The sequence below is a fragment of the Zingiber officinale genome, chromosome 4A (assembly GCF_018446385.1).
Source record: "Zingiber officinale cultivar Zhangliang chromosome 4A, Zo_v1.1, whole genome shotgun sequence".
Taxonomy (NCBI): domain Eukaryota; kingdom Viridiplantae; phylum Streptophyta; class Magnoliopsida; order Zingiberales; family Zingiberaceae; genus Zingiber; species Zingiber officinale.
Genome location: NC_055992.1, coordinates 108,272,352 through 108,283,454, shown reverse-complemented (window position 1 = coordinate 108,283,454; position 11,103 = coordinate 108,272,352). Strand labels below are relative to the sequence as shown.

Below are 11,103 nucleotides of genomic sequence, written 5' to 3'. Positions count from 1 at the left end.
AGGCCCGGAACAGGAACATAGCAACCTCTGTAAAGCAAGAAGGAAATACCTCAGTTAGCGAAGACTAGCGGAAGGAAGAGTAACATCTTACCAAAAGGAGTTCCTATATCTGCAGGGACCGGGCTGAGTCCGAAAAAATGCAAAAAAACCTTCTCGCAGTATCACAGATAGGAGAAGTTGGACTCCCTGTATTTTCTCTGAGGCTGAATGACAGATAGGCTGATGTGTATGCTCACGCAACTCGAAGGGGGAGGGAAGGCTGGCACGCCAGTTGGTCGGCCAGGATACCGGCTCAGGTAGTCTGACAAAGAAGAAGCGAGACTTCCAACCCTTATTAGAGGAGGGCAGATCGGAGAAGAATTTACACCCAACCTGGGATTGCACCATGAATACACCAGGCTCAGAGCGTTTAAGAGAATAAAAATGATGGAAGAATCGGGCGGTCAGGTGGATCTGGTGTACTCGGCAGAGGATAATCATGCCGCAAATAGCACGAAAGGCGTTGGACGCAAACTGTAAAAGTGGAATACCAAAATAATGACTCAAGGAAGAGAAAAGGGGATGAAGAGGAAAGTGGAGGCTGCCCAAGAGTTGGTTCTTAAAGAAAGTTACAAAACCCTTGGGAGGAGAAGAAGGATGCTGATTCGGTCGGGGAGCACGCAGTTGGTACTCATCATGAAGGTGCACGCTTTCCCGAATTTGAGCCAGGTCACTATCATCTAAGTTTGAAATGTAATACAAATACCAAGGTGCCACGTTACCTTCAGCCATGAGAGAATAGGGGGGAGGACGAAGATGAAGAGAAGAAGCACTTGCAAGTGACAATCAGGGAAGATGGACTTAAGAAATAGAGCAAGAAGAAGCGACAGAGCCGAAAGCCGACAGCAAGGTGAGAAGGTGAAGGCAGACGACCTTTAAGATTTATAAAGAGAAGCCACTAGGAAGCATCGAAAGGGGGGGGGGGGGGGGGGGGGGGGCAATTCGAGTCGTCGGATCTAGGGTCGCATGCTAAAAGGCGCTGATCAGCTACAGTGGCGGTATAGGTTTGTGGGACACGTGGCAGGCCCCTATGAAAGGTATTAATGATGGATGTGACAAGGAAATCATGAAGGGGGATTTTTGTACGGCAGCATTCCGGCACGGGAAGACAATGCGTCAGGAGGAAAGGCGGTCGTGCGATTACCTCGGGAAAGGTAAAGCCATACGTCATGATTAAGAAACCACCTTAGGAAAGAGAAGGGAAAATGAAAAGACACCGGAATTTGAATTTGCTGCTTCTATAAAATTGAAAATAAACAAATAGCTGATCTAATTAAGTGTGCCTAAGATATTTGCAGGAAATATCACAAGTAACGCGCAGCAGGCTAGAGCTATAACATAACACCTGGGCAGGAATTTTGAGGACAACCTCCAGGCCAGGATGCTACCATTAATCTGATTCCTGAGCTAGCCCCTAAGAAATGTCTTAATGGATACCAGGTCGGGTCCCAGACTCTCGCCCCAGTGCGAGTTATAAGTGCGCATGCTCTCACGTCCAACGACCTTTCCAAGTCGGTGTCTCAGACTCTCACCTCAGTGCAAGTTATAAGTGAGCATGCTCTCACGCCCAACGACCGTCCAGGTCGGGGTCCCAGACTCTCGCCCCAGTGCGAGTTATAAGTGAGCATTCTCTCATGCCCAACGATATCGTCCAGGTCGGTGTCCCAGACTCTCGCCCTAGTGCGAGTTATAAGTGAGCATGCTCTCATGCCCAACGACCGTTCAGGTCGGGTCCCGGACTCTCGCCCCAGTGCGAATTATAAGTGAGCATGCTCTCATGCCCAACGACCGTTCATGTCGGGTCCCAGACTCTCGCCCCAATGCGAGTTATAAGTGAGCATGCTCTCACGCCCAATAACCTTTCCAAGTCGGTGTCCCAGACTATCGCCTCAGTGCGAGTTATAAGTGAGCATGCTCTCACGCCCAACAATCGTTCAGGTCGGGTCCCAGACTCTCCCCCCAGTGCAAGTTATAAGTGAGCATACTCTCATGCCAAACGACCGTTCAGGTAAGGTCCTAGACTCTCACCCCAATGCGAGTTATAAGTGAGCATGCTCTCACGCCCAACGACCGTCCAGGTCGGTGTCCCAAACTCTCGTCCCAGTGTGAGTTATAAGTGAGCATGCTCTCACGCCCAATGACCGTCCAAGTCGGGTCCCAGACTCTCGCCCCAGTGCGAGTTATAAGTGAGCATGCTCTCACGCCCAACGATTGTCCAGGTTGGGTCCCAGACTCTCGCCCCAGTGCGAGTTATAAGTGAGCATGTTCTCACGCCCAACCACCATCCAGGTCGGTGTCCCAAACTCTCACCCCAGTGCGAGTTATAAATGAGCATGCTCTCACGACCAACGACCGTTCAGGTCGGGTCCCAGACTCTCACCTCAGTGTGAGTTATAAGTGAGCATGCTCTCACGCTCAACGACCGTCCAGGTCAAGTCCCAGACTCTCGCCTCAGTGCGAGTTATAAGTGAGCATGCTCTCACGTCCAACGAACGTCCAGGTCAAGTCCCAGACTCTCGTCTCAGTAGTGCGAGTTATAAGTGAGCATGCTCTCACGCCCAACGACAGTCCAGGTCGGTCCCAGACTCTCACCTCAGTGCGAGTTATAAGTGAGCATGCTCTCACGCCCAACGACCGTCCAGGTCGGGTCCCAGACTCTCGCCCCAATACGAGTTATAAGTGAGCATGCTCTCACGCCCAACGACCTTTCCAAGTCAGGTCCTAGACTCTTGCCCCAGTGTGAGTTATAAGTGAGCATGCCCTCACGATCAACAACTTTCTCGGTTAGTATCTTTTCCTCTCACCTTAATGTGAATCTGCACGGTATACTTTCGTGCTCAATAGATCTGCAGTTGTACTTATATGGCCAATACGAAGGTACAAACAAGCAAGTCTATGTAGACTACTACTTTCCCACCCTTTCTGGTAGAAAATGGTATGGTAAGTAAATTATCTTTTCTAGCAAATTTTCTTGGAGTCGTGTGTCTATGGAACACGATACTATAAGAGACAAGGAAGTACAGACCCACAACTTTGAAGGCAGACAATGCAAGGAATATTATTTAATAGAAGTTGAAGTACAGACCCACAACGTTCATTAATAGAAGTTGAAGTATAGACCCACAACCTTGGAGGTAGAGAAATCCTGGAGTATTATGTAAGAAAAGTTGAAGAACATTTTTCAGTTCACATTATCATTACGAGATCCAGATCTGGAGGCCTGATCCCTCCTTGCCAGATGAATCTGAGCCTGAGCTAGTTCTTCTTTGATAAGTTTGAGGGTGCTCTACAGTTGTCCAATGGTCTCATCCTTTATCCGGCTTTCCTCTTTTAGAAGGGCCACAGTATCCTCATGTTTCATCTTCAGGTAAATAATATAATGGACCTAACTCTGGAAGCCCGCATGAGCCTTAAGCTTGAGAGCTACCTCGGCCCGAGTTCGAGATTTAGCCGCCAGCCAGAGCTCTTCCATTTTCCTATGGAGAGAGGTCTGAAGGTCTCTGCTTAGTGTCATTTCAAGCAAGGCTTCTTCGTAGAGAAGAAAGCTCATCTGGTTCCATGAGCGAGAGGGGGATAGCTTGAAGTAAGGAAGGTGGAAGTATACGCGACCCTCTTATAAGGAAGGAGAAGGTGAAGGGATTACCTCGGAACATGAGACGATGTTTGGGAAACAGTGCATCATTTATAAGAAAGTGACATGATCGGAAGTCGAAGAATCAACACACATACAGTAAAATCCCGCCTATCTTTTAGGGAAAGGTAATAAATTCTAGGTGGGATATGAGGAAAAGGGGGTCAGGAAATAATGAGACACAGGTCAGGACAGGTAAGAACGAGACTGGAATCTAGTCTGTCGGACCAAAGCCTCCTTCGACTAGACTTAAGGGGGAGGATTGTGATACGGTGCATGATAGTGGGGTCAGACAGCGGACGTGGTCGGAAGTCAAGCCCTCGAGGTGGTCAGAAGTCAAGCCCGCGTGGCAGTCAGAAGTCAAGCTCACGTGGTGGTCAAAAGTCAAGCCTACGTGGGGGTCAAGAGTCTGACCTATATGGAAGTCAAGAATCTGGCCTACGTGGAGTTCAAAGGTCAGGTTGTAAGATGGTCCTGGTTAGGCACAAGTGGCAGTCCGAGGTTAGACCTATGCACCGAGTAGGAACTCGGAAGCAAGGATACAGGTCAGGACTTCTGGCATAGGATACCTGGACTAAAGCGTACAGGTCGGGATGTGCAAACCAAGGATACAGGTCAGAACTTATAGCCTTGCGGCACAGGAAGCATGGACCAAAGCGTACAGGTCGAGATGTGCAAACCAAGGATACAGGTCAGGACTTATAGCCTTGCGACACAGGAAGCATAGACCAAAGCGTACAGGTCGGGATATGCTAACCAAGGATATAGGTCAGGGTTTATAGCCTTGCGGCACAGGAAGCATGGACCAAAGCATACAGGTCGGGATATGTCAACCAAAGATACAGGTCAGGACTTATAGTCTTGCGGCACAGGAAGCATGGACCAAAGCATACAGGTCGGGACAGACGGAATCGTACGGAGGCGTATAGGTCGGGACAGACGGAATTGGGATAAGGCGTACAGGTTGAAACGGACGGAATCGGGCTAAAGCGTACAGGTCAGGACCGACAGAATCAGACGGAGGTGTACAGGTCGGGACGGACGGAATTAGGATAAGGCGTACAGGCCGGGACAGACAAAATCGGACGGAGGCGTACAGTTCGAGACAGACGAAATCGGACTAAGGCATACAGGTCGAGACAGATGGAGTCGGACTAAGGCATACAGGTTGAGACAAACGGAATCGGACTAAGGTATACAGGTCGAGACAAACGGAGTCGGACTAAGGCATACAGGTCGAGACAGGCGAAGTCTGACTAAGGTGTACAGGTCAAGATAGATGGAATTAGACTAAGGCGTACAGGTCGGGACAGACGGAATTGGACGGAGGCGTACAGGTCGGGACGGACGGAATTGGGAAAAGGCATACAGGTCGAAACGGACGGAATCGGGCTAAAGCGTACAGGTCGGGACAGACGGAGGTGTACAGGTCGGGACGGACGGAATTGGGATAAGGCGTACAGGTTGGATCGGACGGAATCGGGCTAAGGCGTACAAGTCGAGACAGACGGAATCGGGCTAAGGCATACAGGTCAGAACAGACGGAATCGAAAGGAGGCGTACAGGTTGGGACGCAGGATAAACGGAACCAAACCAAGGCATACAGGTCATGATACAAGGTAAGGCAGGTCAGGAGTACACAAGACAGGACATGCAGGACAAGGCTGGATGTACAGATCTGGAATTGTGAAGCGGCAAACGTAGGTGAAGAAATATAGGTCTACACCCCACAGAGCGAGGCTAGCAAGCATAGGGACCCAATTCAGGGTTAACAGATCGGGGCAAGCATACACTACACGACAAGCAAGCCATGGAATCGTAACAACCTGTCAGGGAATAATCACTGCCTGTTAGAGAATATGCTAACGGTCTGGTGCTCACCACCCGCTGATTCCTTCCTAGACCTATAGGAGGACACCACGTGTCATTCACCGCCAGACAAAGCTTGACATTTGACATTCCGTGACACTCGTCAGACTCCAGAAGCACCCATTACAGTATAAAAGGGAAGCTTTGTCCCTTACGCAGGTACGCTCACTCGTCTTTTCGCACTCATCTTTTACTTTTCGTCATTTCTTCTGTGCTCCTTGGGAAAAAGTACTTGACTTGAGCATCGGAGGGCCTGACCCGAGGACTTTTCCCCTTGTTTCCGGTCTCTAACGACCTGAGTGCTTGTCTGAGTGCGTGCAGAACCCTCGTCTGATCGTCCTCGTCACCATCCCTCATCATGGGAACCTTTTTCTGGAGTGCTAGGTTGACCAAACGTCCCAGCGACTTTCCGTCAACCTCGAGGACAACGCAACCCATCTCTGTCCGACTCAGCTTCCGGACGGGATCAATTTTCTTCATAAAAAAAGTTGTTAAAATTTTTATGAATAATTTGTTCACAACATGAGTCAGACAAAACAAAGAGCCCATTGCTTAATTGGCAAATGCGTCTTGAGATTATAAATGGGATTACTCAAGGGCTACTTTATTTGCATCAAGATTCTATATTGAGAGTCATTCATAGAGATCTTAAGTTGAGCAATATCCTCCTCGACAAGGATATGACTCCAAGATTTTAGATTTTGGCATTGCAAGTGTATTTGAAGGTGATGGAGTTTTAGAAAAATGTAACTACAAGACTAGTTGGGACATTGTAAGTTCTTCAAATAGATAAACTAACCATTGTTATCATCACATAAACAGAATACTAATTAATGTTTTATTCCTCAAATGTAGTGGTTATATGACACTAGAATACTTAACTGAAGGGTTTTTTTCATTTAAATTTGATGTATTTAACTTTCGTATGACAGTATTAGAAATCTTTAGCGGTAAGAGGAACAAAATAATCAGTAACACAAATGCTAGTTTAAATCTTTTAGGACATATAAGTAGAACTTCACATGCTTTTATCCCCTTGAGATATTGTTTGAAATTTAAAATTTGATCCCCTCTAATTTGCAGACATATAAACTTTGGAAGGAAACCATATCTTTAGAGATTCTTGACGATACACTAGATCATTCATATCCTATTGTAGAAATTCTTCGATGCATCCGATTGGATCTTTTGTGTGCACAAGATAATTATGAAGACAGACCAAAGTCAATAAATAAAAGTGAGATGATGCATGTGTAGTTAAGAACTTTACTTCATTTGAATAAAACCCGTTGATCACCGCATACACCACGCTGTTTCGGATAAAAGTGAGATGATGCATGTTAATAAGTGAGCTGTTTCGGATCATTGTATCTCCTGCACAAAAGTCAATAAATAAAAGAATAAAATCCTATAAATATTAGTTTATCAATTTTATATATTTTGACTGGTTAATACCCAACATTTTAACTGAAACACACTATAATTGAGAAAATTATTCAAGTATGATTTTGTCCAATCTTCATCTAGTGTGTATTACAAAGCTACATCAATGCGACAAAGATGATGATGGGGCAAGTAAGAATCAACTTTTGACTCTACTTAGAATCACTCCAGTATCCTGATCAAATACATATTAGAATAAACCTTATTCTAAACATTCAGTTAAACTTTACATATATAGGCATACACTTCAAACATAATATCGGAAGTTCAATCAAAACTCATATATATATATATATATATATATATATATATAAAAGTGAACTTTCCTACTATCTAGGCTCCAACTCTGAGATTGAAACATCATTTTTAGAAATTTTCATTAGAATTCCCATACTTCCGCTAGAGTTTTGTCTCCTTGGAATGTCATTTGATTCACCGGTAGTATTATAGTTGCTAAGAAATGCTGGTACTGAAGGAATAGGAAGGTCGACAAAGTGGCTGTTGAGCATAAGAACAACATTGGCCATGGTGGGTCTTTGAGTTGGATCTTCTTGCACGCATAGTAACCCTATATGTATGCACCTTAATATTTGCTGAGCATGACATTGTTCAACTAGCTCTTGATCAATCACTTGCAGGGCACTTCCTTGGGTCCAATGGCGCCAGACCACCTAAAGTGAGATGATGCATGAGTAGTTAAGAACTTTACTTCATTTGAATAAAATGTGTATCAAATTCCTATCACTCAATCAAAGGGATGATTAATACTTACATGAGTGACAAGTTCCATTGGATATTCGTAGCCTCGGTGACGACTATTCTTCTGACCAGTTAGAATCTCTAAGACTAACACACCATAGCTATACACATCTGATTTAATTGAGAAGAGTCCATGAATGGCATATTCCGGTGCCATATATCCACTGTTATTACCAAGAAAACACATTGAGACTCGAAGCTTCTTGTTCATTTGAAGGGTTAAATTTGGTTAACAATGATAAATAGAGTGTTTGCATACAATGTTCCGGCAATTCTTTTAGTATTTCCTTGGGTTTCATCTGCACCAAAAAGCTTCGCAAGACCGAAATCTGAAATTTTGGGATCCATGTTTGCATCTAACAAGATGTTACTAGCTTTTAAGTCCCGGTGAATGATCTTTAGTGGTGAATCTTCATGAAGATAAATAAGTCCTCGACTAATGCCCTCAATGATCTTAAACCTTGTTGCCCAATCCAACTGCTTTCTCTTTGAATTATCTGCACCATCCATATGCACTATTTGGTTACTAATTTTGACGATCATCGTGTGTGCAATAGAAGACTAAACTATTCGTGTAATCTTATATACAATCAATCTTAGAACATATATTCGAGAATTGAATTGAACAAGTACACTACTAAGTATTGTATTAGATTAGCAAACTACTAGATAATCAACTCCATGGATTAAGGATGTTGTCATGCAAAAACGGAGATTGAAACTATACCAAACAAAAACTTGTCAAGACTTGTATTAGCAAGGTAATTATAAACGAGTAGTTTCTCCTCTGATTCTAAGCAACAGCCCAACAGCTTCACGAGGTTTCTATGTTGAAGTTTGGCAACTAGAAACACTTCATTTTTAAACTCATCTAGTCCTTGTGCTGAGCTTCCTGAAAGTCTTTTTACTGCTACATGCTCTCCATTCTCCAGTGTTCCCTGTTTTCAAGTGTCACCAGAATCATTACTCATTTATCAAGTCGAAGAATTATCCACAGTTATATACAACAGTACTCAAATCTCAGGATTGACCTTATAAACAGGCCCAAATCCTCCTTCTCCTAGCTTGTTTCTATCAGAGAAGTTATCCGTAGCTGTCCTAATAGCTTCCAAATCAAACAATAGAGATTCTGCACCTCTTATTTCAAGTTGATCTTTATGGTCTGCTCAAAAAATATTTTTCGTAGTAAAGAATAAGCAGGTATATATGTTCAAACACCATATAATAATTGTTCGGTAGCCATACCTGCATGTCGTTTCTGTCTTTGTGTTGTTGCTTTTGTTCTTCGACAGTAAATAAAAATGGCACAAAGGAATAACAGTGCTGCAGCAATAGAGATGACAATAAATAGAATTCTTCTCCCAGTGTTGTTGCTTTTTCCTAAGCAAACATGAAAAATAGATACAAATTTCATTGGATGTCTCAAAGAGAACAAAAGCATATTTCTTATTTGATTTGTCTTGCAAAAGAAAAAAAAAAACTGACTGCTAAGTAGAGAGTTATAGTGAATATACAAAGTTAATGGATAAATTAGTGAAAAAAAAAATAGATGGTTGATTAATCGTACTTCGTTGATCCAATTCTCCTGCAAGCCGAACGTATAAATCATCTCCTTCATCGACAAAAGTTCTGAGATCCAACAGATCACCAGGCCAAGTTATGCATCCATAAGACCCGATGATCACCGCATACGCCACGCAGGAGCAATTATTTAAGCACAAATTCTTGCAGTCATCGAGACTCATGTTGCCTCGTGGTGTAGCGTTCTCAGTGTCGGGCACCTTCACGTTCTGCACCTTGGAAAATTGGTTCGACGAGCAATTCAAAGGATTCTTCCTCTCGCATCCGGCCTCGCTTGGGTTCTCCGTAATATGTACGAACCCGTCCAAGCACTGGCACTCGACAACAACGTATTTATTGGTGCACACTCTGTTGCGGCCGCAGTGATTGTACTTATCGCACTCGTCCGCCGGAAACGACCACAGAAATTGCCACTCTCTCTTGCCACCCCTGACAAGAAACCAACGCTGGAAGGATCCATTGGCCCACAACACTGACCGCGCCAGCACTGGCGTTGGCGAGGCTGTGTAACGAGACATAAAGTAGGTCTCATTCTCGTTGGACACAAACGTGGCATATACTGAGTTGGCCACCTGGCTGCGTGGCATCGATAGATGGCCGGCGAAGACATTTCCGTTCCATAGGCTGCTGCGATGGTATGTGGCGGATCCCTTCAACGTGACCAAATCCGGTATAGGTGAGCACGAATCATGTGGATGTAGTCTCCTGGAGAAGGATCCGTGGAGTTTTTCCATGACATTCGCCGCCATGAAGTGTTGGTCTGGAAGTCAAATCCGACCTTCATGCCAGGGAGATACGTGTCGCTGTCGTCGCTTGGGTGATCGAAGGTCTGCCATAGAATCGAGTTGCTGTCCTTCAGCACGAGGTTTCCGGATTCTAAAAGCTGCAAGCGTGAAGAGTTGACTCCTGTGGATCTCGTTCCTGTGGACCAAACATTTCTGTCTCCCTCAAATAAGATTAGATTTCCATCGGAAGTGAGGTCGAAGGATGCCATGGATGTGTTGACAGACTTGTACCGATTGGCGATCCATACTACAATGCCTTCTTGCGGTGTGAAATTGCAGTACCAGATTCCTAAGTATCCCTTCGCCGAAGTATTATCTAGATTGAAGAAGCCCAGTTGGAACAACTCTCCTGTCGACCTCAAAGTCTGGCCATTCACAAGTGAACTGTTCTGGATCATTGTGTCTCCTGTACCAAAGTCATAAATAAATAAAATTTATTGAAGGATGCAACTAACATTTATATTTTAAAATTTACTAAATAATTTTATTTCTTAAAATGCTTATCCGCCACTTCAGATATTATCGCTCAATTGGCCTGCTAACGTCAACTGATCGTCTCTTAAATAGCACTAGAGACATTAGATTTGTATCAAATAGAAGTGGTTATTTCTCTAAATATGTCCACTTTCATTTCAAACCTTGTATTCTTTATGACTGCCAAGTAGTTTTAGCGAAAAGATTTTAATGACTATCAATTGATAGTCCAATCTTGAGTGGCGAATTCAGACAAAAAAGAAAGAGGGTGTTCAAAGAAGGGAGCTGGAGCTTATCTTCCTTCTCGCTGCCCCTCGGACTGCAACATACTGGTGGAATTTTTCAAGAGCAAGGAGGTGCTCAAGCACACCCCTGCTCCCCCTAAATCCGCCACTGCAATCATCCAACTAATCGAAATTATTTTTAGCTAACTAACCAATTGACTCTCACTTTGAGCTAATACAGGTTAAGTAATTAAGGTCAAGAGATAATTTAAAAAATAAATTTATAAATTTTAAAGGG

The 11,103-nt window shown here is 44.2% G+C and overlaps 1 protein-coding gene across 1 annotated transcript; it reads right to left on the bottom strand.

Annotated features, from left to right (window-relative positions):
- Positions 1 to 7,311: 7,311 nt before the first annotated feature.
- Positions 7,312 to 9,967, bottom strand: LOC121973539 (putative receptor-like protein kinase At4g00960). The gene is made up of 7 exons (XM_042524948.1): positions 9,309 to 9,967; positions 8,987 to 9,121; positions 8,773 to 8,903; positions 8,452 to 8,679; positions 8,001 to 8,227; positions 7,755 to 7,905; positions 7,312 to 7,653 (listed from the first exon to the last, which is right to left on the bottom strand). The coding sequence occupies exons 1-7, from the start codon at positions 9,907 to 9,909 to the stop codon at positions 7,312 to 7,314; spliced, it is 1,815 nt and encodes a 604-aa protein (XP_042380882.1). The 5' UTR covers positions 9,910 to 9,967.
- Between the last annotated feature and the right edge of the window lie 1,136 nt (positions 9,968 to 11,103).